We start from the raw sequence: 26215 nt of genomic DNA, 5'->3' as shown, positions 1-26215 counted from the left end.
AAATCTCAAGTTCTTCAAGGGCCTCGAATAGCCCTCGGCGTTCCTCGAGGGAGTATTTCATCGTGAAGGCCGTGTCGAGCTCCTGGTCTGCTTCATTTCGACTATCGGAGGTACGGATTTGGCAACAGAAAGTCAATTCACGTTGCGCACAGGGAGCATTCTAGTGCTGTGAATGATGCGCACAAGGAGCATTCGTCCCCCTTTATATGCTAACCGGTCGAGTATTCCAACAGATTTGTTGTTATACAGAGCCTTCCCAGTCGCGTTCAATAACCTGTCATCCATTTTTGGATCACCAATTCATTCATGTGTAGCTGACACGTCCAAACTCTCCTTTTTTCTATTGGGTATTCAGTCTTTTAGGAGCGCCATGTCGCCAAGTACAGACCCATAGCTCTACGAAGAGCTCACCAAGTTTGGAAACCAAGAGATTCCAATGCCAGCCGACCGTCACCAAAACCCGAGCCGTCAGTCGACCACTACGGAACCCAACCGCTGCAACTTGCGGGTCCATCGCCCCAATATCCAACGGCTGAGAAGTAGCGTGTCTCACTTGCACTGGCGAAGCTTCTTCTGTGGAGATAGCTTGCCTGGCTTCTTGTCCTCATCTTCGTCGCCGACTGTGCGTTCAGCGGACTGCGAGTCCGAGCCATCGGTGGAGCCAATACCAAATTGCGGACGGTATGCAAACGTGCTGGACCTTGCGGGCGCATCAAGCTGCTAGAAATGAGAAAAGGACCATAATATCCCGGGCCAGCCCTGCTGCCTCCCCAGATGGGCGTACCGGACCTCCTGTTGGCGTTGGTGGACCAGGACTGCCAAGACAGACGACCGCGGCGACGTTCATCTGGCTCATCGGACTCTGTCCTGCCAGAGTCTGAGCTGGCAGAGGCACCATAGCCGGGGAAAGGCGTGCTCGATCGGCTAATGTTGGCGGGCGAGAAAAGCGCCATCTCAGGCATACTGCCGAAGGCGTTGGACCTCCTGCGATCGGCCAAGTTCTGAAGCACTGGAGAGTGGACCGCTGATGCATATTCATCGTCCGAGAAGGTGGTATTCGATCTTCTGTTGGAAGATGCGGTCGGAATGCTGCGCATAGGCGTTGAATCTGCCGGAATGAAGTTGAAGCCCGGAGCGAGGAAACCGTTTCGAGAGTTAGAGCGCTCAGGCTCCTCGACTCCAGTGGCAAATTGCGGAATAGATTCACGCCCGCGGTTGCGGCCACGGCGAAGCGTGCCGCCACTGGAGAAGACGGCAAGCTCATCACGCTCCGAATCGGCATGCTCCGCGTCTGTCTTGGGTGCGTGTGGCTGATGACGCCTGGCGCGAGGGGTGTCGTCGTCTTCACAATCATCAGTGAGAAAATCTGGAACTGTGATATGCTGTATATTCTTATTCTAGCAGAGGACGCGTCAAAACAACATAAATTGATCAGCCACTAGTGACGCCACTGCGCCCAATGAGTTGGTACACGGGCCTCCCTGAACTTTGTCACCAGTCTTTTCCCTCGTTGTCGGGCGGGACTAATAATCCTCGCCCAGTTCGATGCTGCGCTGACTCGAATCGGATTTGCTGGCTCATGATTCTAGCTCGGTGCCTTCTTCATCCTGTAGAGGACTGAAGTAATCGAAGATTGCCATTTGGAAGTATATGACATAGTCGTCGTCCAACTTGTTCTTTCTAGCGGGCTTGACCGGCTTCGCGCCCGTGTCGACTTTGTTGAAAAACTGGTCGAGGGTTCTTTGTCCGCCTTTGTCTTTCGGCTTTGTTGTCTCGGCTTCGTCGTCCAGCTTCTGACGAGCCTTCTCAGCTGCCTGATTGAGTAGGCCAGCCTTGCATTTTCGGAGAAATGAGCGCATGCAGTCGATAATCTCGAAGTTGACAGGATCAGGATCGGGACTCTGTTTCTCCGTTAGATCATGTTTTATTTGGAAAGAGAACGGCAATACTGACACCTTCCACATCGTCCTCGATGATTCTGGCAACTCTTTCCGCATTCCCTAGATGGCGCCAGGAATCTTTACCAGGCAAGGTAGCAAGAAGGGACTCGAACATGTAGCGGTCGAGTAGCGGGAGGCGGGCATCAAGCAGAGCCTGCTCAGCTAGTTCGCCTGCACTATCGAAGTTTCCAGCCGAGACCTCTCCAATGATCTTCGCTTCGTTAGAAATCGCTGCGTTATCATCGTAGGTCGTTGACTTACCTCCATCTCATCAAAGTCCCTGAGCGCACGCATGTTGTCTCCACGCGAGGCGTCGCCAGTGGGTGGCTCTCGGCCTTGGCCTTCGTGGACCGTATCGCCCAAAGAAAACATGGCTATGTTGCCAGCAGTTGAAAAGAAGGGCGACGGAAAGTGTGAAAGGTTTGTTGCTGTGGGCCAGTAGAGGCTTCCTCTACGCACCGGTCGCAACTTCCTTCTAAAACCACCCAGGCGACCCGCGCACTTTGCAGTAAACCCTCCTACGCCCCAACTAAGATATTGGAATAAGTTGGGATATACTACAAGCCCTGATTATTACAGCATTTGAACTAGTAGAGGTGGAACAAGATGGTTGTATTTATAGGCACTGAAAGAGGGAGCTTAGATTAACAGTTGTCTTAGTCAATCTCCTTACTTTTTCAAACAAGACTCCATCTACAAACAAGCGGTCGACAAATAAATGCACCCTTCTTTTGCTACAATTCTATCTGAGTTCACACGTGGAAATCATCAATGCTAAAGAGGTTTCATTAATTGGTTTTACCACAGGTAGTAGGCCGCAACCTTTTAAGTTTTGTTCGCTGTAGGAATGAACGCTCCCGGGACGCAAAAGTGGTGGCGGGAGCTGTCATTTCTTTGTAACCACAATGTGGCAATCATCGTATGAGCGACTTGGATTTCTTCGAGCGGTTCGGAGTGGAGGCACATTTTTCAGTATCAAGATTCCTAGCGAACACATACGGGTGGCCATACGGAGTGTTATGTTGACTCCCTATCACGCGTCTAAGAAGACAGTTGCGGCCGTTTGGAAGTAAAACGAAGCACCGAACAAACGTTTTGACCTGAGGAAGGGGGAAGAAACGCCCATGTGTCAAATGAGTCCCTCTGATCCGGAATGGAGAGCAATAGGCTTTGGGTATCACATGAGACAAAGGAGTGATGCACCGAACACTTTCCATTTTGAGTATAGCTTTTGCGGTAGCACTGAGTGTACCAATGCTGAGTTGAATCGCCATTTTAATCCCAGCCGGAAGGAAGCAGAGAAAGAGGAGAGAATCGCGTGGAAGAAAGTTTTGCCAGGGCCCAGCTGGAGATGCTCAAGGTGGATGCTTTTTGGGTACTCAAAAGAAATGGGTATCGCAGGATTCGAAATAAAGTCTAAGGCTTCGATAAGCCTTCCCCCAGATGTGCCGGCTGGAGAGGCGCTCGCTAGAGCTCTTCGCCACTAGTTGCGCCAGAGTCGAGATTGTGTACTGCAAGTTCTTTCCGGGACCTTTGCGCGTTGTGAAAATCTCGAGTCGTCATGGGGGACTCGTAGCGCTGATTGCGCTCCTGATGAGCTATTTCAGTGCTTACTCGTCTGACATGCCCACGTCCTGGTCCTGGTCCTGGTCCTCACCAGGCCCTGGATGGGTGGTTCCATCACCGTCTGTCATTTCCACGTCCCAGAAGGCCTCCCAGGCCCGAATCTCCTGGGATTCTCTAGGCTCTTGATTGGCGCTATTAGCATCTCCGTCACCGTTATAAGTCTCCGCAGTCTGGGGGAACATCTCGCGAACCACTTGCTCAGCAGAAACGGGGAACTCGTTCCCGTCGCTAGAATTAAGTCAGCATAACACTCAATGAATCCTCCGTTTTACACTTACTTTTGCTGCTCGAGCGCACGGCCAAGATTATGATAAAAGGCTTCAACCTGTGCCTCAATGGCACGTGAGATCTCAGGGGCGAGTGCATCGTAGCGGATGATTGGCGACAGGCGAAAGTTTTCGGTCCTCTGGCCAAACTTGACGCGGAACAGCAAGCCCAGAGCGCGCCCATAGACCGCATTGTCATTGAGATCTTCTTCCGTGTAAACACGTTTAGGGTCAAGTCGAAGCTGGGTGGCAAGCGCAAAGAGGTCGGGGTTGAAGCTCTCTCTTTTCTCGCAATCCTTCCGCAACGCGCGTCTGACATCACTGACAGATTTTCCTGCAAGCGTAAACTCGTCTTCCAGGACATCGTTGCTCAGTTTCTTGTCATCTTCAACGCCTGCTCGCAAGCCAAGGACGGCATTCTCGCGCTTGTTTCGAAACAGACTGGTCAGGTTCGAGTCGTGCAGGGCTTTGACCTCCACGTTCGCCGCGTTCAAAAGGTTGACCAGCAGAACCTTCATAGCTGGGGAGGGCGTATTTAAGGCCAGGATGAGCTTTTGTTTATCACGCTGCTTGGAGTCCCGGAATTGGTCGTAGCTGTTCAACACTTGACAACGGACTATGTGGACCGTGTCCTTTTGGGCGATCTGGGGTTCGCGTTAGTTGTAATCTGGAGAGTCCTGAATTCGACGTACCCTGATCAGACGTCCCCAGGCTTGCACTTCAGCACTAGCATTGATCCCGCTGGAGGTGACGAGAGCGTCGCTGCACGCCTTGTGCATGTTCACGCCCTGGCTCGAGACGTTGTAAAGGAGGATCAGCACCTGAGGACCCCTGTTGGGATCATTGAAGTCTTTTACGAGCGCGTCGCGTTCAGCAGTGTCGAGGTCGGCATGCAAGACGCGGGCGTCTATATGCATGTGTTGCAAAAGCATTTCTTCTAGCCAAGCAACGAGAGGGGTCTCGTCAATTACAAGCAGTTTTCTTGGCCTTGTTGCATTCAAGACTGTCTCTCGGACCTGCCTCAACAGCATTCGAAGCTTTGGGCCCCCAAAGCACAAGTAGGCGATGTCTTTTTGGCGGTCGCCCACGGGCAAGAAGTCTCCAGTTTTTCGGACTTTGTCAATGAACCAAGACACACCGCACTCCTGAGTGCGCATGTCACGTATGTTCTCGACAAGAGTGTCGAGACCCTTTGCTTTCATCTCGAGGTCGAATCGACCTAAAAGTGTCGAGGCAGACACAATCGAGAGGGCCCGGCGCACCCTCGCCAATCGCGGCGCGTCGTCGTCCAATTTGTCTCCCTTTCCACTGTTCTTCTTCCATTGGTCTTTGACCCAGTCGTCTATGGTTTCCTCGTAGATGCTGTATTTCGTAACATCAGATTAATGATTCATCATTTCCAGCGGTGGCTGACGAGAAAGAGATTAGGGTAGACCTTGATGACTTACCGAGCGTAGATACGGTGCAATGCCTGGGCCTCTGGCGCCTCCATGCCAGCGTAGCCAATTTCAATCGTCTCAACCTTATGTTTTGGCATCAAGTTTTTCAAACTGACGTGGGCTGAAGCTGGCGAAGAGTCCCAAGCCAATGAAGATGCCGTCGTCCTTTTGAGCACAACCAGCTTTCTCATGTAGCCTGAGTAGTTGGCTATTTCGGCTAAATCCTTGGAACTGATGAGGGCCTTGATGCTACAACATTTCAGTATCTGCATGCGGGGAGTCATTGACTGGACAAAACCTTACTGGTCTGGTTGCACCGGAAGCAGCCTCAATGGGTCGCCATCCGGCAGAGACTGCACCTCTTTGAAAACAATCCAAGGCTTCTTTTTGTTGCTGTGCTGTCTGAAGTAGGTTTCGAGACGATCTTAAGTTTCATAAGCATCCGTTCGTGGGTGTTGCAATATTATCATCAGGCTCACCTTCTTGCTGTGCAAGCCTCTTCTGCACTGGACGCCAAAGAATTTTAAGAAGCCCGCAAATGTCCTGAACTCGTCAGTGTTGTGTACCTATTATCGAAAACAAAATTTTAGAGCACTTACCAAGGCCGAATTCACTTCCGGGGTAGCAGTGATGATCCAGTTTATGGGGGCATCGAGCAGCGACACACACTGGTGTATACCTGTTTCTTCATGGCGTATCCGGTGTCCCTCATCACAGAAGACCGCAGAAAAGCGTGATGTATAACTTTGCTCGAACTCTCGGAGGACGATTTTGCGGAGCTTCGTGCTCCACTTCTTTAGGCCTTCACTGTCCATGAACATATCCGTATTCAGAGTTTTCATGGACCTATCGGAAAAAGCCTGGTATGGAACCAGAAGGACAGTCTTTGATGCCCGCTCATCCTTCTTGTTGAAGACGTATCTGAGATTACGAGGCCAGTCGGATAGATCCTGGGGTGCTTTCCGCATTGCTGACGAGGAGATCCATTTGTTGGCGAAGATCGAATGGGTTGGGCGGTCATCGTTCGAGACAATGAGCTCGAGCTCAGGGAATTGGCGGTGCAATATGTCCTGCCACTGAGAAAATAAGGTACCATTTGGGACCAGCAGTAGCATCGGTCTATGCTCGTTTGTCTTGGTCTTTGCCAGATGCTTTGCCAATGCGGACATGCATAATGATGTAGTATACGTCTTCCCGGTTCCGACATCGTCAGAAAGGATACCGCCAGAAGTAGGTTCAGTCCTCAACCGTTCCGACGCAGCTTTGACAGCATCTGTATCCGGGTCTTCAGCAAGGTTCGGAACAAAGCCGAGGGTTTTCGCCAGCATCCAAGCAGCGCCCGTGATTTGAATGTCTAGAAAGTCTGAATTGATATTCATCGTGGATGTTCTGCACATATCAAGCTTTTTGTCGTGCTCATATGGTTTCGAGCGTTTCATACCAAGTAAAAGGCGCGAGTCGACAATATTAGGGCTGTCCGTCGGGTCTGAAGATCCAGCGAAAGCCTCCTGAATGATGTAGAAGTCGCTGAAATCAATTTCTTTCTCACCAACCTGGGTCAAAGTTAGCAAAGTTCTTGCTTCATAAATATTGGAACACTTACGTCTGTTGAGAGCATTGTTTGGCTGACATGTTGCTCGTATTCGACAAGTTCCTTTTGAACCTTTGTGTCTGCAGAGACAAGCACGTCGCCACAAAAGTTTGATTGGAGGACGGCTTTGCCCATCGCAAATTCCAGGTTACCGGTAGGCTTCACTGAGCTCGCCATCACTTCGCCAATGGTTTGAAGTTGCCAGTCCCGAAGGCCTTGGGGCTCGTACACGTTGATTTGACTGTACTCGTTCAGCATTTGCCGCCAAATGCCAGGCTTGTCGGGAGGAAAAATGTCAGCCGGCATTTGCATGGTGCGTGAGTTGCTTTGAGTCGTCAGGCTGGCCCAAAAATCTGCAACGCGCTTCTCCGTCTCACTCTTCTCCCGACCAAACGATGCAGATTCGCCCACGTCTTCAGATGGCTGGGATACTCGAGGGACGTCTGAGTCAAGCGTCTGCAGGTCACCATCTGGACCGATGCCAATGTGAGATGCAAGAGAGAGAGGGACGCTGGTGGACTCCATGGGACCATGGTCCGTCCCGGACAATGGCCTGAGAGTGTATTCCAAAATGCAAGAATATGAGTCCTTCTCGAACTCGTTCTGGATTTTCCCCCATGGAAAATCTCCGCACTGGCCGTAAACTTGCAATTCGTGATCTTCCTCGCCCTCGACACACACGATAAGCTTCACGCCAAAAAACTGCACCCTCAGCCTGACGAAGTTGAGCTGGCTGCGAACACCATCCAAGAATGATTCTCTTGTTTGAAATACGCGCGGATCCGGCAGGCATTGCACGAGCTTGCCAGAACGGGGGAGCTTTAGGCCTCTGGGGGCGAGAAAGGTCTCTTTGTGGTGTTGCATCCGCTCAGCATGTATTGTGGAAGTCTTGGAAAGGCGAAGCTTCGAGCCATGCGGTAGATTCTCCACCGAGACAGATCTGCGGGTTGTTGGCGCCCTCTCGTTCTGACTGTGCGGTAGATTCTCCACTCGGACAGATCTGGGGGTTATCGGTGCCCTCTCGTTCTGGCCTTCAACTTGCCGCATCCACATCGGGACGGAATCAAGATGGATGATGCGAGCTTCAAACGGAGCCCTACTCGAAAGAAATTGGGACTTCCAGGCATTTTTGCCATGAACAATCTTCATCAGACGTCTCAGGAGAAGATAGGCGCGATTGAAGGGTTCCAGAGGACCCTCACGAAAGCCCTCAATTGGCCCCCAAAGTGGTTTGTTGACCTGAGTGATATCATGCGAAAGCGGCATTTTGAGACCAAGCAAAGCCTCAAAGCTTGCATTTGCACGAGCTTGCTCTGTGCCCCTTTCGGCTTCGGTGCGGTCCAGTAGATCCCCCGTGCGCTTGACCAAGTAGCGCAGGATTGAGGCCAATAGGTCGATTCGTCGAAACTTGATTTCCCGCGTTCTCCAGTGCTTGTCTTGGTCTGACTGCAGCTCGGACTCCTCTGGGTCGGTCTGCGCGCCGTACTTGGCGATTATCTCCTCGAGAGACAGTGGATACTTTGTGTCCGGGTCGGGCACTCCGTCCAGAAACTCCAGTGCAGGCTTTATTTCTGTGGTACACGAGCTGTGCTCTTTCCAAACCACGAATGCGTCAAGAATCGGATAGGATAACATCAGGTGTCTGAATTTGGCCTGGTCGTTGAAGAAGAGGTACGCGGCGACAGCTGCCTCGCTTTGGTAGTCATCGAACCTCATTTTGAGGTTCCTGCCATCAATTCGTTCACACGGCTTGGTTCTTGTTGCATTGGGTTTGCGAGCCTAGGTCGAGTTTAGCGTTTTCCATGCAAGATCATGTCGTAGGTCCACGGTGAGCTCACCTTGAGCACCTTTTTCCGCGCCGGCGACGACGTCGTCTCGCCTTCCGGCGGAGTGTCGGCCATGGTGCCGAATGGATGCAAGTTCGGTGATCTTGCGCGGCCTTTGATCTCTTTGGAGGGTGATTGCAAGGTGATGCGCCGGCGGTAGACTGCTGAGAGGTTTGTCGACTGGGCGAGGACTTCGTCAGGTCAATGACCGTAGGATGGAGAGGTTGTGGGAAAGAAAGGTTGTGAGATGGATGGGTTGGGGTGAAGGAAAGAAGAGGGCATGTGCAGGGCTGCGAAAATATCTGATTTCACTTCACGAGCCTCCTCCTCAGCAAAGCTCCACAACCAAGGCCGCGACTGTCTTCATGGATGGGCGACAAAGCCGCGCATTAAATCAGGTGACAAAAACAAGGATGGAAATTTGAGCCTGAAAAGAAAATTGCATTTGTTGTGCCCTCTACCCATACTGCACGGCCGCCATCATTTTTCCCTTCTTTTGCCCGCAGTTTCTGAGATGATGAGCTTCCACCCGGGGGAAGCAATGTCAATCATGAAAGAGGTATGGTTAGAAGTTCGTCGGAGAGAATTACCGAAGAGAGGACTAGAGACTTCGCGGTACGACCTCGACGGACGGTGCCTCTAGCAGTGTACGCGCTCAGAGACTGTGGATGCGGATGCACTGGCGACAGACGCGATATCCGTAATCCTCCGTCATTTTCAATGAGCTGCAGGGAGTCTGCATATTGCAGATCGCACAGGCATGCGTGGTCCACGTCGAATCAGCGCCAGAACATTGGCAATGCACTGGTGGAAGCTCCCCATCGCGTATCATTCCGTTGACCTTGTCGCAAGCGACGGCTGCAGCCTCGACGACGTATGACATCGGTTCGGGCCTCCACTGCAGGAAAGCCTTGCGGATGGCGTTGCTGACGGGGGCGAGCCAAAAAGGCTCGCTGCTGTTGACCTTGAGCACCGGAGCAGTTTTGCCAAAGGAAGGCTGCATGATCCTGACTTTTGTCATGTTGAACTCTATGAGGGTCGCATCCTCCTCAAGGACTTGAATGTATTCAAACAGAGGTTGATATGGGTCGTCGTCTTCGTTGTCAACGTCTTCGTCGTGGCCTTTGGTGTTGGTGGTGGTAGGGGAAGTTGATGCAGACTGGGCGCGGCCAGGACCGTCTAAAGTCTGTTAGCTATTGGAGTAGTTCTGAGCTTTAGAAGGGTAGCTCACCGACAGCGCCATCGCTCAAGACTGCCTTCTCTTTGCCTACTTCAGTGGATTTGGCGTCATCTCCTGCAATCGTCAGCGGAATTCGAGAGGTTTCGAGGGAAGCCACAATACCTTGGCTTTTATTGAGGTTGCCACAAGGGTCCTTTGTCTGATCGCCAGCCATGACGGGCAGATTCTGGAAAGTGGTCGATAAGCAAGCGAAAAAGGATCTGGCGAGCAAAGGGACTTACGATGCTCGAAGTTTGGTCTGTCGAGGACGAGAAAGGTTGAGGGTGCGAGATGTAGATTTTCCGGCGGCGGAGAATTTATTTTGGTCTGTTGGCGAGAAGTACCGCCTGCGCCGACTGAAGAAGCAGCGACCCAAAAGGGAATAGCCGGGGCAAGCCGAGGCGCATGCAAACGCAGCAGTCACCCGCAATCATCGCCATTGGGCGCAGCAAATGGATCGTTTCACGTTCGTGTAAGAACACTGCCCATATTTCTGTACGACTTTGCCTTCAGAAAAATGTTTGTCTGCAGTTTGCGAGCGCGCGAAGTGAGCTTTTGGCGGAGAAAAGGGGAGTCTGACGAGTTGCGAAATTAACACATGCCAGTGTTAAGCTTGAACCCTACTTGAATTGCCTGGTGATCTGTAAGACACCGACTGATGCTCAATCCAACACTTTTCTTCTTCGTGCAGTGCTGGTGTTGACGAGGTGACTTGAAAATAAGAATGGGGCTACTCGTCGCGCTAGCCCAATTAGGGAACCGCGCCTTTTGGTCGAAGTGGAAACTTACTTTAATATCAACTCTTCGACTCCTCCCCGATCATGTCACGCTGGCAAAAGATCGTTTGAAGTACAAGACCAGCTGTTCATCATTTCGTAATTCTACAATGTCCAAATTCAGGCTCCAATCCGCTCGTCCGCTCCGTCATCCGGCGCCAGGCCATGCATGGATGCAGTCGAAAGCCTAAAGGTCGTAACGTTTCAATCAGGTTGTGCGGTTGACAGCTGACTTAGAGGGTTTCCTAAGAAGCCACAGGTTGCTGGGGTGTGATGTTTCACCCTGGCCCTTGACCTCCTACCCCTAAGTGCTCATGATTCTCCGTTTAAGAGCAGTCAGTTCCGCCTAGTAAAGAGTTAGTAATGAATTTAGATTAAAAGATGGTATAAGTGCTTGACCTTTAACCCAAGAGCCATCACTATTTTCGCATCCGCAGGTTCCATCTTCTGGATCCTTAATGCAGCCAGTGCCAACGCCTGAGGACGAACCTAAGTTGCTCCTACATCTGGGTTAGTATCCTATATGTCATATTTAATTAAAAGAGTCGGAATTACCAAAAGAACGTCCAAGCATCAGCGTCTGTAACCATTGAACCATTACCACCTGCAGCACTTGTGAACGCATAGCACGATCTCGACTTCTGTTAGCTACTTTCTGAAGCGTAGGATCATGTATGAGCTCACCCGTAGGGGGCACCGTGGTTCTCATCCTTGGAGTGGTCGGTGATGAAGACAGCGAACGTCTGGTCGCCAGAGACACGAGTGTTGTGGGAGCACTCAGCGGCCTGGATGTCGTCCGAGGACTTGTCGGCGCTGCTGAGGTCGACGCTGGGCTTCTTGCCCTTGGTGTTGCTGGTGCAGGGCTCGAGGGTGGCCGCGGCGAGGCCAGCGAGGGCGAGAGCGGAGAGGATCTTGAAAGAGACCATTTTGAAAGACTCGGGTATCAAAAAGGAGCGGTAGTGGTGATAGATTGAGCGTAAAGGACAGTAGTGATAGTGTTGGCTGGTTGATGAGACTTTCCAACTAGCGGCTCTTCCCTCTTATATCTGGACTCGAAGGCCAGACCATCGACCCATCCGTCTCCAGCAGTTTGAGACTGGAGGCGCCCCTGCGCAGCGACGCCCGCCAAGGCGACCGGCGGGTGGCTTGACGTGAAACGCCATCCGGCGGGTTCAATCTATACACCGTGGTGCCATGGTGGAGTTGCGGACCGCGCTGTGATTTGGCTGTGCAACGCGCGCGGACTGAGCCCAAGACGAATCGAGCGAGTGGAAAGCCTCAGGATCACCGCCAGGTGGGGCCGCGCAGTTTCAAGCCGTCAGGGGTACTTGGGGAGACGGGGCAGCGCCTGGAACCGCAGAGCCGCGCATTTTTTTCTTCTTTGCGCAGTCGAGAAGGGCGAAAAACTGGACTGCAAATTTCGGGCACATGTCCTTGGGTGTCGTGTACGCCTGGGCGGCCTGGATTCGGTCCTTCGAATGTGCAGTATACGGAGGCTGACTAAGGTGGGGCGGACATGGAGTAGCGAACGCCGCGACCCCATGATGGGGTTGCAGATGCAGATGAATAGGAGGTTGTTCTAGGCCTGCATGTTGCGCATGCAGCTTGTCGTTGCTCTTCGAAAAATGTCCAACACCATAAGGTACATCTCAGAAGATGCCCTCAGCTAGGCTGCCAAGGGAAAAAGCCTTGAAACACAAGACATTCATGCTCCCCGTGATCAACTCCACAGAGAAGAAAATAGAACGGGTGGGAGCAGAAGCGAGCGGCTTTTGGCTGAGGGCTGAACAGCTGGTTCCATGATAAAGAGGGAGTTGCCACTGGGGTGGCCGCGCATGTACCAAACTGACCCTCGTCGTCATCAAGGCGGACAATAGGCCCGCTGCAAAATCGACAATTACGCGTTATGCCGCTCCAAAAGAGACGTCCAAAGAATGAGAGTACCGGTGACGGTGTGCCGCAAACAAGGCGGCGGGTCCCCAGCAACGGCAATCGCTTCTCGACCTTTTTCAGGAGCTGGAACAAGTCCACAGACTCGATGCGCAGGGTCTCTCGCTCCTTTGACCTTTTCCGGAACTTCAAATCTGTTGAGGCGCTGGATCAAGTCGAGAGTCCTCCGGCCGGTGATGCCGATTCGAGGAGTTTGTTGTCTGTACGTCGTACTGTCGCAGTCCCCTGTCGGCGCATGCAGATTTCGGGGCAGTCTAAAGGAGAAATGCTCACAGTCCTATAGACTACGTCCACGCGTTCGGGGTCGTCTCTTTACGTCTGGTAGTGACCCGTCGCGCCGAAACCTACACCCATACGCACCTCGTAATATGTGACGCACCGAGGCGCCTTTCAAAGTCGAACATGATACGAACCATATAATATGACGCACCGAGGAATATGATACGAAAATGTGACGTACCGACAAGCACTCATTCTGCCGGCCCGATTCACACTAGGGAGCAATACATGTATTACAGAGAGAATCAGCTCGGGGCTGTCCTTGCTACTGTATGAGGGTCGACGAAGAGGCAACTGGTGCTTGTAAATGATTGGCGGATAGACTCGAGGACTTGTTGGACTGGACCCGATCATCAGTTACTCCGCTTAATTTAATAAAAATGAATATGGGCCCATCCATGGTGACGTACCAGTAGAAAGGATTTGACTGTTTCATTGACGTGCAAAAGAAAGGTCTGACGCGCAACATTGTTCGACTCAACCTCCTTGAGACCTGAGAGCCATGTTTCCCCGTCTTTCGATTCGTTATCAGGTCATCTTTCGAACCAGAGAGTCAACCAACGAGCCGCAGACTGGGAGTCGCCACAAACTCTCGCTGATCTGACATGTGGAGGATCGACTCCAACGGAAGATCTTCGTGATGAGCAAACAAGCGTCTCTTGGCCTGTTCGCCTGAGAGCTTGTCCTTCTTGGTCTTGGGCCGTCTTGGGACGCGGAAAAGCCACATTTCGACTCATCTAGGCTCAAGGAGATAGCATCCGGCTTCGACTTGAACGTCTTTGTCCTCGCGTGGAACCTCTCATGGCGCTACTCTCGCACCACCGATCTCTTCACGAGACCTCGCGGTGCTCCTCCAAGTCAAAGGAAACAAAAGGGCAGACTGGCACATCTCGAAAAGAGTCGTAGAGGGCCGGATTTCCTCGATGCTTCATGGTCAAGCGATTCTCAACAGCCGCAAGTCAGATCCGCTCTTCTGACATGTTCTCGGCACATCGTGTTCATTTTCTTCGGGCTGTAGCACAGTAGCTGCCAGAAGCGCACGGGCGCGGCTCGTTCGAAGCAGGAAAACACAGGCGCTGGAATCTTCCGCTCTCGGTCGGAAATTGTCCGCCCCCTGACGTCACTTCGGCTTGTCTCCTGGCGCTTGACATGTCCTTCTCTTTCTACCGGCACTTCATGCCAACAAACAGTCGACCGACCGGAAGCTTCCAGCCAATGCCCGCTGCTGGAACAAGTCGACGACGAATAACAAGTGCTGACACTATCGAGACACTTTTCGAGCCGCATCAGCGCCACAGATGGGAGATCTTTGTCCTTGCATGCTTACCTGCATCATGATAACCTGTAAACGACGACCGTCGATTGGGATTTGATGGAAGAAGATGGTGGCGGCACAACGTCGACCCCCGAGACGGGTCCCGCTTCAAGAACTTGGCGTCTCCACGACGGCGCAACGTTTGTTCGAGGAGAGCGCTACAGACGCCGACTCCTTCGGTTTGCCAGAGAGGGAAGGTAAAAGCTCCGCGTCGACCGTCCGTTTTGGCCCAAGCGCAAGCTCACCAGCTCGTCGCAATTGACGCCATGATGGACGGTGGGGCACAGCGCCTTTTATCCAGGCGCTGGGAAGGCGCCATTTTGCCATTTTACCCGTCAGCTTTCGCTCCAGCTCTTTTGTTTGCAAACATTCCCCAAGTCTCTCTCCAGCTTCAACCACTTCTCCAACCTCCATAACCTCTACAACAACAACAATGGCTGCCAAGGGTTACGTCAAATTGGCCTCGGGCCACCAGATGCCGCTGGTTGGCTTTGGTCTCTGGAAGGTTCCCAAGGAAACCGCCGCCGACACCGTCTACAATGTGAGAATCTCGACACCTTGCCCTAACGCTGCTGACCTCTTCAGGCCATCAAAAATGGCTACAGACTCTTCGACGGAGCCTACGACTACCAGAATGAAAAAGAGGCCGGTGAGGGTATCAAGCGTGCCATCAACGATGGCCTCGTGAAGAGAGAAGAAATCTTCATCACCACCAAGCTGTGGAACAACTACCACCAAAAGGATATCGCCGTCAAGATGGCCAAATGGCAAAACGAGCAATGGGGACTTGGCTACATTGACCTCTACTTGATTCACTTCCCCGTCGCCCTCAAGTACATTGACCCGGCCGTCAGACAATATCCTGTAATACCTACTTTGCACCTTGATGTCCAAAGCTAACGGGCATAGGCTTGGTGGTTGGATGACGCGGGCACCATCGAGACCGAACGTATTCCGATTCACGAGACGTGGCAGGCTCTCGAGCAAGTCGTCGACGAGGGCATCGCCAAGAGCATCGGTGTCAGCAACTTCCAGGCGCAAAGCATCTACGATCTCCTAACATACAACCGTCACCCTCTTTCCTCTCTCCAAATCGAGCACCACCCCTACCTTGTGCAGCCAGAGCTCATCAAGTTGGCCCAAGAAAACGGCGTTGTCGTGACGGCCTACTCCAGCTTCGGACCCCAGAGCTTCCTGGAGCTCAAGTCCAAGCGCGCCGAGGACGCGCCGCTGCTTTTCGACCACAGCACCGTCAAGAAGGTTGCCGAGGCTCACAAGGTCACACCAGCCCAAGCGCTCCTCCGCTGGGCCATACAGCGCGGCATTGCCGTCATTCCCAAGTCCAACAACCCCGACCGCCTGAAGCAGAACCTGCAGGTTGTTGACTTTGACTTGTCGCAAGCCGAGCTTGACGCCATTTCGTCGCTGGACAAGGGTCTGAGATTCAACGACCCTGGATACTACTTGGAGAAGAAGCCGCTGCGCATTTTCGCTGGTGGCGCTGGAGACTCGGCGGCGTCTCAGTAAACGGGTCGATGGGTAGCGTGGTTTCACAGCGACGATGGAAGACTGGGGGAAAGACTGCCGCGCATTGTCTTGGAGTGGGATACCAAATGTACCGAAGAGGGACAATACATTGATCCCGAAATTTGAAGGCGTGTGGACTGACTTTGTTGTCGTGCCAGAAGGTCGGCTCAAGGACTGCAGTTCGGATAAAGACCGGAAGCTGCGAACCAATCAGCTTCTAGCCAGTCGATTTCCCAGCGCCACGTGATATTCAAGGCATCAAGGCAGAAGGCTTTCAAGGGCGCTGGCAGGGGTCTCCCCAGCCACTATTCGATTTGCTGCTCAATTCACTGCTCAATTTCTCATCCAAATGTTCAATTTTCTCAGGCTTTCAGCGCTGGGAGTTGCTCGTCGAAATATGTCCCATCCTCGACAAACCACCCATCATTCCGTCAAGCACACGGCATTATTTTTGTGCAAACCAAGCTCAGCAGCGGAACAGATGGTCCCGAGAGACTAGGGTAAGGTGGTACAAGCCTGATCCGATACGGAAAATCTGTCCGCCGTTTCAAGTGCTGTCCAGTTTCCTTTCCGTCAGTATCCGGTCGCTACCTTCAACTTCCCTCGTTATCCACCTCCAAGAACGCCCACAACCATGGCAGAGCGCTCGCAACCCAGGAAGAGGTCTTCATATCGCCGCAATTATCAAGCTTGCGAGGCATGTAAGAAGCAAAAAGGCCGATGTGACCTGGGTAGTTGTGACGATCCGGTAAGATTCCCTTGAAGAGTCATGAGGCGATGCTTACACAACGAAAAGCAACCCCCTTGCACACGGTAATAACCGTAGCCTGCTGTTCCAGAAGGGCACTTCCCAGACTAACGAGCGATTAGTTGTAGAAGGGCACGTCGCGAATGCGTCTTCGGTCCGAGCCGGTATTCGACCAAAGGAGCCAAGTATCAGGCCAATTCTAGCGAACCTGACCAGACGACTCTCGGTAATACTGCAGATCAAAACGGCCAAGTATTGAAACTGACTGAACGCATCAGGTGGTTCCAACGCCACTGCAAGCCATGGACTGCCCGCTCCCTCTTTGCCTTCGACTGCGTCTTGGCCTTCTACGGAGACTACTCGGCAAGCAAGTCATGAGCGGCAGTTAAATACCAGTAGCTCGACGGTAGAAACTGCTGTTCCCAAGCGATTGACTCAAGACGGACTCAAAGACCAACTGATGCATACACCACTCAAAAACAATGTCGATGCCATGCATCTTCTATCCACCGCCGCCCGTTACGAGAGTGCTAATTCTGATCCTTTGGGTGGCCCCGACTGCCATCACCCGCCCATGCATGGCACTCCTCCGGAATGGCAAGGTGATTTTGCAACGTCAACCGCGAGCCAGATGAAGCTCAACCATGAGGAAATTTTGGCTCATTGGGATGACGAGTCTTTCAACACCTGGCTGCACTTTCGACTCTGCAAAGACAAAATTCTCAACCCAACAGAGTGCATCCATTTGCTCAAATAGTACGTATATTCCAGGCCCAAAAGTTATTAAACTGATGAGTTGTGAAGCTACTTCAATCATATGAACCCCCTTTATCCTATCCTCTCCGATCACTATCTGGATCCAGCCAACCATTGGACGCTCTTGCAAGAGGAACCGATTCTGTGCTGCACAATCATCGCCATAGCATGTCGATACGGAAGCTTGCCAGGACACTCGGCATTCTCCCGTCGTCTCATCGCACACAACTCCCTGTTTCGACACATTCAAACAGCCCTGTCTCGGGTGATTTGGGGCCTCGAAGCGGACGCCATCGTTGGGAGGACGCTTGGATTCATTCAGAGCCTCTTGTTGCTCACAACTTGGGTATGAGCCACTTGTATTGTTGTCGCCATTTTGTCGCCATTTTCTGACTCGACCACCCAGCATCTCGAAGCGCTCTACCTTCTATCTGACTTGAGCGAGCAAGCGCTGCCCACCGACTTTGAGAATCAGGCACACGGAAAGCACTTCTTCGAAAAGTCCGAACGAGGGCTGCACGGCACACTCATTGCCAAGCTGAGCAAGCAGTCCAACAAGATGTCATGGTGCGAACAACGGTACTGCTTTTAGTACTTTGCTAACATGTATAGGATGCTACTTGGAGTCGCATCGACTCTCGCCCAGGAGATTGGACTCTTCGATGAAGGGCCTGATGGAATCAATTCTCTTCCCGTCAAAAGCCAAGACACCCCGGAAAGGTTTTTGCGCGTTCGGAAATTCCTCATTCTCCACACAGTCGAGTCTGCCTTTCGATGTGGCAGGAGTTCGTCGCTCAACCATCTATTCTCCTCTTCGCTCGACTCGAGAGCCTTTGATAGCCACATCAATCTAGATCAAAGCGACCGCGGTGTGCACCAAAGCTTGGACTGTATCATCGAGCTGGCAAGAATCGCCCGCCTTGCAACCAACACGTTGTATGCGACTCCTTCACAGACCAAGGCCTTCATTTCGAACAAAAGATATTTCGACATTATCGCTCATTTCGATCAGTCTCTCGAGAGTTGGTTTACCAGATGGCAAAATATCCCCAACAGTATGTGATGACAACTCTGTTCAGCTTCTTTGCTAACAGCCTTCTAGTCCCTCTCCCTTTCAGACTGCAATCTGAAATCATGTACCACAACTCTCGTTCATATTTCCACCTCATTGCAATCCAGGCCATACTTGAGAGGTCGGCTTCTTTGTCTGGTCCAGTGAACAATGCCGAGCAGCAAAGATCGGCCTTGGCTGCAAATACGACAGCGGCTGTCAGTCTCCCCGAAGCGAGCAGAGATATGGAGCTTGTCAAAGTCGTACGTATAACCCAATGCATTCTCAAAGTTGGGATACTTACATTTACAGATTGCTACTGGTTCTCGCCGGGTACTAGAACTTACAGTAGAACTTCATAAAGTTGGCTTCTTCCGCAACGTGAGCGAGACTTTGCTTCAGCACATAATCACTTCGGCAGTATTCGGGATGAAGGTATTATTCATAACGCCAAAGCTTGTATTTCGTCTTGCTGACACGAGCACAGGTCCTTGGTCTAAGTATCGAACCCAGAAGCGACATGGTGGGCCTTCTGAACGAGGTTATCCACATTATGAACACAACAGCCGTCGACGACCTGCACCCGGGACCCCTTTACGCCGAGTCGCTCGCCACGCTGCTCCAAAAGGTGCAGTCTGTCGATCGGCCCGGGCCTGACCCGGCTCCGTCTCAGCAGCAAAGTGTCCCCAACTCCGGACCCGTCAGCATTCCGAGTTCAAGTCTGCCTCAAGACACCAACATGGCCGACCAGTCTTTCAGGAGCGGCGGGAGCAGTATGGAGGCCTTGGAGGGAGACTTTCTCGGTGGTGATTGGAGTGATTGGCTGGCCTTTCAACTTGACCCAACGCTGTCAGCTTTCGAGACTGGCTTTCTCGTCTGACGGCTTGAGGAATCTACGAAGCTCTAAATATTTCGGGTGTTTGTACTAATAGTGGGCAAGGTCCTTTCGGACAGGGAGACGACTGAAAAAGGCGTTTGGGACGCTAATTGAAAAGGTATACTGTTTGCTCCATTCATCATGCCCTTGACCGTGAGGATGCTCGACTTTACAATTGCCAAGGATCCTACTCGTACTGCTTTCGCATCGTACTCTACTCCTACCTCACAACAGCAGCAATCAAGGCGCCCCTGCGACAAAAGTGTCCTCAAATCCGGACCTCCACCTCGTCCACCACCTGCACTTTGATGCTTCCTTGACTGACGTCGGAACACAACTCCAAGGCATCTCTTGCCTTCTCCAGCGGAAATGTGTGCGAAATCAAAGGTTTGACATTCAGAACACCACCACTGACGGCTGAAATGCCGGCCGGCCAAGTATCGCGGTATCGGTTGATGAATTTCAAGTTGATCTCTTTCGTAAGTCTCGACCAAGCAAAAGACGGATGGCACTCACCTCGGCTAGACTCAAGTGCATGAACGGCAGGTTGTTCATAATCTCTCTGCCCACTCCAATAACACACACGGTCCCGCCTCTTCTGGCGGCGAAAGCTGCAGTGCATATGCTGCTCTCCACGCCCGTGCACTCCAGCACCGTATCAGGCGCCTCGTACTCGGTCTCGCCAAACAGCTGTCGAATCCCCTCGGCATTCTGCCGGGCATCCCAATCTTTTCGAATCTGATACGTCTGGCAAGCGGGAACGTACGACTTTGCAAACGCCAGGCGCTTTGGCTCGAGGTCGGTAATGACGATGGGATTGGCGCCAGAAGCGCGCGCAGAAGCGAGAGCAAGCAGGCCGATTGGACCAGCACCACATATCAACGCCGGACGACCAAGCGACAGTGGAGCCGTCGCGATGCCGTGCATGACGACGGACAAGGGCTCAAGCAAAGCGCCCTCTGCAAAGCTCACATTGTCGGGCAACTTGTACAGCCAGCGCGCGGGATGGACCTTGAACCGTTGGAGTGTGCCATTGTAGGGGTAGACGCCAGCGAACTCGACTGCTTCACACAGGTTGTACCGTCCAGCGCGACAGAGAAAGCAAGATCCGCAGGGGACGCCGGGCTCCACTGCGACGCGATCACCGGGTCGGAATTCCTGCACATCTGGTCCGCACTTGAGGACGATGCCGGCGGCTTCGTGGCCGAGGATGCAGTCACCTTCGAAGACCAGCGACCCAATGCGACCCGACTTCCAAAAGTGAATGTCGGACCTGGCACACTGTCAGCTTGATTCTTCTCCTGGCGAAAACTACGCACCCGCAGATTCCAGTGGCTTTGATGTGCAACAGGACTTGTCCCGGACCTGGTTCTTCGATTGGCGCTTCGTTCAGCGAGATTTGGTGGTCCACGGTTGCTTTCAGCGCGGGATTGCCATAGCGGGAGAGGTCAGACACCTTTTCCACTACGGAATCGTTTGCTGACAGTTTGATGGTGTTTCCATTTGTTTGGAGAATGTCGTCGGTCGTCACTGTTGGAAGCGCCATCTTGTGTTTGTTCAATTCAAAAGTCAGGCCCAGGACTAAGGAAATACTTTCTTCGGAGACGAGAGAGGGGCACGAGAAAAACCACATCCCATGACACAAGGCCTAGATCCGCTATTCTCGAGCCCATGACATATTGAGGAGCAGATTCGCTACGAGGTGTGGAACTCCGGGGTGCCAGCTGGCGGCCGGGAACGCCACATAGATACGCAGCCCCGGGGCCGTCCAAACAAAGCCGCATCTCTCCAGACGCGCCCGTCGTTTACTCGCCGTCCCTAGCTGCAGATCACCGGCTGGCGCGCCGCCGACGATGCAAGTCAGGCGTCAGGCCAACACGGAGCTCCGCAGTCCAGAAAAAAGTGTGGGGTAGCCGGCGCCCAAAGAGGCAATTCTTACCTCCATCCATTTCTTGCCGAATCCGGTAATCCGCTGCCCACACTTGGCCACCTCGGGAAACTTAGCCGCCGGATTCCTTTTCGGCGCGGTGGAGGGGCTTCGGGCACCTTTGTTGCGGCGCCCGTTGTGGAAATTCCAAGAGCGCTACGTACCCGACGCGTGCGATCATGGCTTCACGCGCCGCTGCAGACGGTCCGCACGGCGGTGTCCGGGGCTTAAATCTTTGAGCTGGCAGCTCTTCACGTCCGCCGACGCCCTTCTTTGTCTCCAATCTCTATCTCTCTCCCTCTCCTTCGCAACATCTCCATAATGGCTCCAGGCGTCGCAACGAACGGCCACACGGCATACGGAGAGACTCTGGTCGATCGCGTCCTGGAAGAAGCCAAAGTGGAAAAGAATGCTGTCGCAAAGCTGTCGCCCGAGCATGACCACGTCCTCAAGGCCTTTCGGTTATTGATCGCGGACCTGTGTCAGCAGTTCAACGGCGGACACCCTGGAGGTGCCATTGGCATGGCCGCGATTGGCATTGCGCTGTGGAAATACGCCATGCGCTACGCGCCGCACACGCCCGACTATTTCAACCGCGATAGATTTGTGCTTTCAAACGGTGGGTGGAAATGACTCTAGTCCAAGACAGATATCTAATGCCTGTTTTAGGACACACATGTTTGTTCCAATACAGCTTCCTGCATCTTACCGGATACAAGGCCATGACTCTGGACCAGCTCAAGAGCTACCACTCGTCCCGCAAAGATTCGTTTGCCCCCGGGCACCCTGAGATTGAGCACGAAGGAATCGAAGTTACGACGGGCCCGCTTGGCCAGGGTATCGCCAATGCCGTCGGTCTGGCTATCGCGTCAAAGCACTTGGGCGCAACATACAACCGGCCCGGCTACGATGTCGTTGACAACCACACGTGGTGCATGATTGGAGACGCGTGCTTGCAGGAGGGTGTTGGCCTGGAAGCCATTTCTCTCGCTGGTCACCTCAAACTCAACAACCTGACCGTCATCTACGACAACAACCAAATTACCTGCGATGGCTCAGTGGACCTGACCAACAGCGAGGATGTCAACGCAAAAATGACGGCATGCGGCTGGGACGTGATAGATATTGAGGACGGCTGCTTCGACGTGGAGGGCCTTGTAAATGCCCTGAACAAGTCGAAAACTTCAACCGAAAATCCCACATTCATCAACGTCAGAACGGTCATTGGAGTCGGAAGTGCGGTGGCTGGCACTGCAGTTGCACACGGAGCTGCGCTGGGCAAAGACGACATTGCCAAAATGAAGGCAGCCTACGGCTTCAACCGAGATGAGCACTTTGTAATTACCGACCAGGTCAAGCAGTTCTTCGCCGAGTGCCCATTGCGTGGCGAAAAGCTTGTGCAAGGGTGGAACGAGCTGGTTGAAAAGTACAGCCAGGCTCACCCAGAGCTCGCAGCTGAATTCAAGGCCCGCGTCAGGGGCGAATTGCCGGCACACTGGAAAGACCTCATTCCGAAGGAGTTTCCTAACAAGCTGACGGCTACGCGGGCGTCTTCGGGTCTCGTCTTCAACCCAATTGCGCAAGCAATCAGCAACTTCATGGTTGGCACGGCAGATCTGTCGCCGTCCGTCAACATGATTTGGAAAGGCAAGGAAGACTTTCAGCATCCAGACCGCAAGACGACATGCGGCATCAACGGGACATATCGTGGACGCTACGTTCACTACGGTGTAAGAGAGCACGTAATGGCGGCCGTAAGCAATGGACTGGCAGCATTTGCCCCCAACACGATCATCCCCGTCACCAGTTCCTTCTTTATCTTCTACCTATACGCAGCGCCAGCCGTGCGCATGGGTGCGCTGCAGCACCTCCAAATCATCCACGCCGCAACGCACGACAGCATCGGCATGGGCGAAGACGGACCCACGCACCAGCCCATCGAGCTGGCCGCCCTCTACCGCGCCATGCCCAACCTCCTCTACATCCGTCCCGCCGACAGCGAAGAGACGGCCGGCGCCTGGATCGCCGCCATCGAGGCCAAAAATACTCCCACAATCATCTCGACCTCGCGCCACACGTTGCCGCAACTGGCGCCCAAGACGCGCCGCGACGGCGTCGCGAAGGGAGCCTACGTCATCGAGGAGGTCGAAGACGCCGACGTCACGCTCGTTGGCGTAGGCGCTGAACTCAGCTTCGCCGTCGACGTGGCTGCCGCTCTGCGCGAGCGCGGCATCCGCACGCGCGTCGTCAGTTTCCCGTGCCAGCGCCTCTTCGAAAGACAAGACATTTCCTACAACCGCGACACGCTCAAGCGCCACCAAGGTATCCCGTCAGTGGTCATTGAGCCGTACGCGCCGCAAGGCTGGGAGCGCTACGCCGATGCTGCGTTTTGCGTCAAGACATTTGGCAAGAGCTTGCCGGGCAAGGCGGCATACAAGTGGTTTGGCTTTGAGACGACGGCTATGACGGAGAAGGTTGTCAAGTATTTGAGTGATAAGAGAGAGGGCAAGTATTTGTTGGGTGATTTCGTTGAGCTGTGATTCGGACTCTTGCCATTCTCTGGAGTTTTTGGTGCATAGTCATAGAGACGAAAAGATTGAAAGCACTTCCCATTCAGACCTTTCTTTTAGCAACCCTTCCAATTCTCATGAAAAAGAAAGAAAAGAAAGGAAGGAACAAAGAATCGACAAAACCCCATCTCCTTGCGCAGAGAACCTCAAAGTTCCGATCGCTCTAAATCTCCGCCGTTGGCCTTAGGTCCAGGTCATAATAAAACCAAATCTCAGTCCGCTTGCCTGGCACATTTGGGAAAAACAGCTCTGCTGTCATCGGACTCGGCGGCAACGGCCTATATCCACCATCCCAATAGGTAATGTTCAGCTCCGTTATCTCGCACTGCTGCAGCGCCCACAAGGGCACCTCCAGCAGGTTGGTCGAAATTCGCTGCGGCACCCGCATCCTAGGATTCCAGGCGCGGTTCGCGCGAAACAATCGGATCGTCGACGGGCGCTCTGCGTACACACATCTGTACCTCTCCAGCCGCGGCTCCCTTGTGTGTCGGTTTCGGGGGTAGCCAATGGCGGCCCAGTCGTTGAGCGTCATTCCGATGATGCATTCGCGTTGGCCGGCGTCCGGCCCGTTGATGGTTGGGTCGTTGATGAACGACTCCTGTAGGTTGACGTCGACGTTATAGCGTGTTGTCCAGCAGCCGAAGAAGCCGTTCTCCGTCCCATCATACGCATACGCAACTGTGGGCATTTTGGGCTTCTGCAGAGGACGGTGGTGGATCGTGGGTTGGGTTGAAAGCATAGAATGACATTGAACCAGTCTCATCTCACGGTATTTATTCGAGTCGTCCCCAATCAATCATCACCTTTGTCCGTCTGGTCCCGAAGCGGCCATCGGGGGATGCGGTTCCTCGGACGGAGATTCAACAAAGACGCTCTCCATATACGCAAAGCCCTTTTATCGCAACGCCACCATTGCCAATGGCCTTTGAGAAATCAGCAAGATAAAGCAATTTACAGCATCAATGTATATATACCACACCCGCAGCTACTCGCCCGCTAACCACCACCAGCACCAAATCTCCAATGGCACCAACGATCAGTATCCCACAATCTGCGCCGGCGTGCGCGAGCGCTGGTACGACGCCACGTCCCAGTGCTCGCGCACGATCCGCGTCTTCCGCGCGCTGGAGAAGCACTACGGCGACTCGACCACGCCGAAGATGATCAACTGGCAAATCCCCATAGTGTCTGGCCCATACATTCCGTCGCGCGTACAGCGCGGCTACGACATTGTCGAGTTACGCATGCACTACTGGCGCAACGGGGTCGAGGTGCTGACGGAGGATTGGTGGGAGATGAATCTTTTTGTGCCCTTCGATGAGTCTATACTGCCGACTGAATTCACCTTTCATCGCTGGGATGATTTGGCGCCTACGGCGAGTAGTCCGCATCCGAGCAAAGTGTCTGCCACTTTGTCCCGAGCGACTGGACAGTAGGGGAGGCTCTCCTGATAAACAAAGTCCTTTCATCGCTACGCCACCATTTCCCACGACCTTTGAAGAAATAGCAAGACAAAGAAATCCCGAGCTTTGAGATATATATGGCCCGGGATGCCACATCGCAGCCACTCACCAGCCAACCACCGCCATCACGGCCGCCATAATAGCCATGGCAGCATTTACAGTCATCTACGAGTCAGCATTGCCGCGCATATCGTACCAATCCATGAACGAATTTGAGCACGGTAGCTTCATCACCAGCTACCGAGGCGACGTCCAACACAACATCTTAGCAACGCCGCACGTCCACGGCGGCCCAAATCACTTAATCAGCCTCCTCACCCTGCGCCTCCACCAGCGCAATGCCCCCTCCTACCGCGTCCCCTACCATCCGCCTGCCAACCCCGCGGACGCGCGGGAGCCGCCGCGCCAGCGCTTCACCGTCATCTGCTCGCAGCTGCCGCCGGTGATCCGCCTCTTCCGCGCGCTGGATCAGCAACCCGGCGACGCCGACCGCCCCACCCAGGTCCAGCCGCCGTTCAGCATGGCCACGATGCAGCCGCTGCGCGCATTCGACGTTCTCGAGGTCAACATGCGCTTCTGGCGCCCGTCGGGCGACGGCGGTCCCGCCGTCGACGTCGAGACGCCGACGCTTGAGGCCCACGAGGTCAATGTTTGGGTGCCGTATGATCCGCACATGCGGGCGACTATGTTTCGGTTTGCGCGGTTTGATGGGCTGGCGCCGACGGCTGGCAATCTGAATCCGGTGCTTATACAGGAGAGTGCGATGTGAACGGGAGGGAACGAGGCGAGGGCGGATTTCTCCATTCTTGTTGCGTTGTTTGGAGGAGTTTGTCGTTTTAAAAGGTCGCAGGGGAATGGTGGGCGTGCGGTATGTGAAGAGAGAGGTGTACTCCTTGACTTGTGCTGCTTGGGCCAAGCGTTACTACTTTTTCTCTATAGGCTGCATGTTGACAGCTTAGAGGTATTGCACTTTCAAATCACTGGTCCTTTCTAACACCGCGGTTGCGTCCAACAGGTATTCACTTACTGCTACAGAAACAGCCAGAAAACTGTCGTTCGCTGCCATAGC

General features: G+C 53.3%; 10 protein-coding genes across 10 annotated transcripts; 5 read left to right on the top strand and 5 right to left on the bottom strand.

The window, feature by feature from the left end:
• Window positions 1-549: 549 nt before the first annotated feature.
• J3D65DRAFT_682134 (uncharacterized protein) lies at window positions 550-2312 on the bottom strand (the record flags this gene model as incomplete). Its single annotated transcript, XM_066803751.1, has 6 exons — window positions 550-717; window positions 785-792; window positions 842-1342; window positions 1619-1901; window positions 1954-2151; window positions 2202-2312. 6 exons carry the CDS (start codon window positions 2310-2312, stop codon window positions 550-552), a joined length of 1269 nt encoding a protein of 422 aa, XP_066659381.1.
• A 1238-nt stretch (window positions 2313-3550) lies between these two features.
• Window positions 3551-8763, bottom strand: J3D65DRAFT_682132 (uncharacterized protein; the record flags this gene model as incomplete). Its single annotated transcript, XM_066803750.1, has 9 exons — window positions 3551-3794; window positions 3845-4476; window positions 4525-5194; window positions 5281-5520; window positions 5575-5669; window positions 5751-5837; window positions 5871-6824; window positions 6875-8641; window positions 8701-8763. The coding sequence occupies 9 exons, from the start codon at window positions 8761-8763 to the stop codon at window positions 3551-3553; spliced, it is 4752 nt and encodes a 1583-aa protein (XP_066659380.1).
• Window positions 8764-9343: 580 nt separating this feature from the next.
• J3D65DRAFT_598809 (uncharacterized protein) lies at window positions 9344-10082 on the bottom strand (the record flags this gene model as incomplete). The annotated part of the gene is made up of 2 exons (XM_066797864.1): window positions 9344-9867; window positions 9920-10082. The coding sequence occupies 2 exons, from the start codon at window positions 10080-10082 to the stop codon at window positions 9344-9346; spliced, it is 687 nt and encodes a 228-aa protein (XP_066659379.1).
• A 905-nt stretch (window positions 10083-10987) lies between these two features.
• J3D65DRAFT_663415 (uncharacterized protein) lies at window positions 10988-11609 on the bottom strand (the record flags this gene model as incomplete). The annotated part of the gene is made up of 4 exons (XM_066802663.1): window positions 10988-11029; window positions 11090-11183; window positions 11239-11295; window positions 11368-11609. 4 exons carry the CDS (start codon window positions 11607-11609, stop codon window positions 10988-10990), a joined length of 435 nt encoding a protein of 144 aa, XP_066659378.1.
• A 2821-nt stretch (window positions 11610-14430) lies between these two features.
• On the top strand, window positions 14431-16139 carry J3D65DRAFT_7583 (NADP-dependent oxidoreductase domain-containing protein). Its single transcript, XM_066804155.1, has 3 exons — window positions 14431-14768; window positions 14813-15091; window positions 15137-16139. The coding sequence occupies exons 1-3, from the start codon at window positions 14661-14663 to the stop codon at window positions 15752-15754; spliced, it is 1005 nt and encodes a 334-aa protein (XP_066659377.1). The 5' UTR covers window positions 14431-14660; the 3' UTR covers window positions 15755-16139.
• Window positions 16140-16243: 104 nt separating this feature from the next.
• On the top strand, window positions 16244-19307 carry J3D65DRAFT_608645 (uncharacterized protein). The gene is made up of 10 exons (XM_066798602.1): window positions 16244-16502; window positions 16551-16567; window positions 16625-16728; window positions 16781-17258; window positions 17307-17604; window positions 17665-17825; window positions 17871-18313; window positions 18361-18572; window positions 18622-18744; window positions 18797-19307. Exons 1-10 carry the CDS (start codon window positions 16389-16391, stop codon window positions 19187-19189), a joined length of 2343 nt encoding a protein of 780 aa, XP_066659376.1. The 5' UTR covers window positions 16244-16388; the 3' UTR covers window positions 19190-19307.
• J3D65DRAFT_608641 (chaperonin 10-like protein) lies at window positions 19235-20994 on the bottom strand. Its single transcript, XM_066798601.1, has 3 exons — window positions 20506-20994; window positions 19703-20459; window positions 19235-19658 (listed from the first exon to the last, which is right to left on the bottom strand). The coding sequence occupies exons 1-3, from the start codon at window positions 20817-20819 to the stop codon at window positions 19455-19457; spliced, it is 1275 nt and encodes a 424-aa protein (XP_066659375.1). The 5' UTR covers window positions 20820-20994; the 3' UTR covers window positions 19235-19454.
• Window positions 20995-21188: 194 nt separating this feature from the next.
• Window positions 21189-24136, top strand: J3D65DRAFT_581130 (Transketolase, thiamine diphosphate binding domain-containing protein). The gene is made up of 2 exons (XM_066797710.1): window positions 21189-21732; window positions 21783-24136. Exons 1-2 carry the CDS (start codon window positions 21435-21437, stop codon window positions 23651-23653), a joined length of 2169 nt encoding a protein of 722 aa, XP_066659374.1. The 5' UTR covers window positions 21189-21434; the 3' UTR covers window positions 23654-24136.
• A 310-nt stretch (window positions 24137-24446) lies between these two features.
• On the top strand, window positions 24447-25320 carry J3D65DRAFT_654429 (uncharacterized protein). Its single transcript, XM_066802476.1, has 2 exons — window positions 24447-24647; window positions 24694-25320. Exons 1-2 carry the CDS (start codon window positions 24522-24524, stop codon window positions 25117-25119), a joined length of 552 nt encoding a protein of 183 aa, XP_066659373.1. The 5' UTR covers window positions 24447-24521; the 3' UTR covers window positions 25120-25320.
• Window positions 25292-26067, top strand: J3D65DRAFT_682111 (uncharacterized protein; the record flags this gene model as incomplete). Its single annotated transcript, XM_066803749.1, has 1 exon — window positions 25292-26067. The coding sequence occupies one exon, from the start codon at window positions 25292-25294 to the stop codon at window positions 25913-25915; it is 624 nt and encodes a 207-aa protein (XP_066659372.1). The 3' UTR covers window positions 25916-26067.
• Between the last annotated feature and the right edge of the window lie 148 nt (window positions 26068-26215).

This window comes from Phyllosticta citribraziliensis, assembly GCF_038025025.1.
Source record: "Phyllosticta citribraziliensis strain CPC 17464 chromosome Unknown J3D65scaffold_1, whole genome shotgun sequence".
NCBI lineage: Eukaryota > Fungi > Ascomycota > Dothideomycetes > Botryosphaeriales > Phyllostictaceae > Phyllosticta > Phyllosticta citribraziliensis.
The sequence above is the reverse complement of the archived record's forward strand: the minus strand, read 5'-3'. Positions and strand labels throughout refer to the sequence as shown.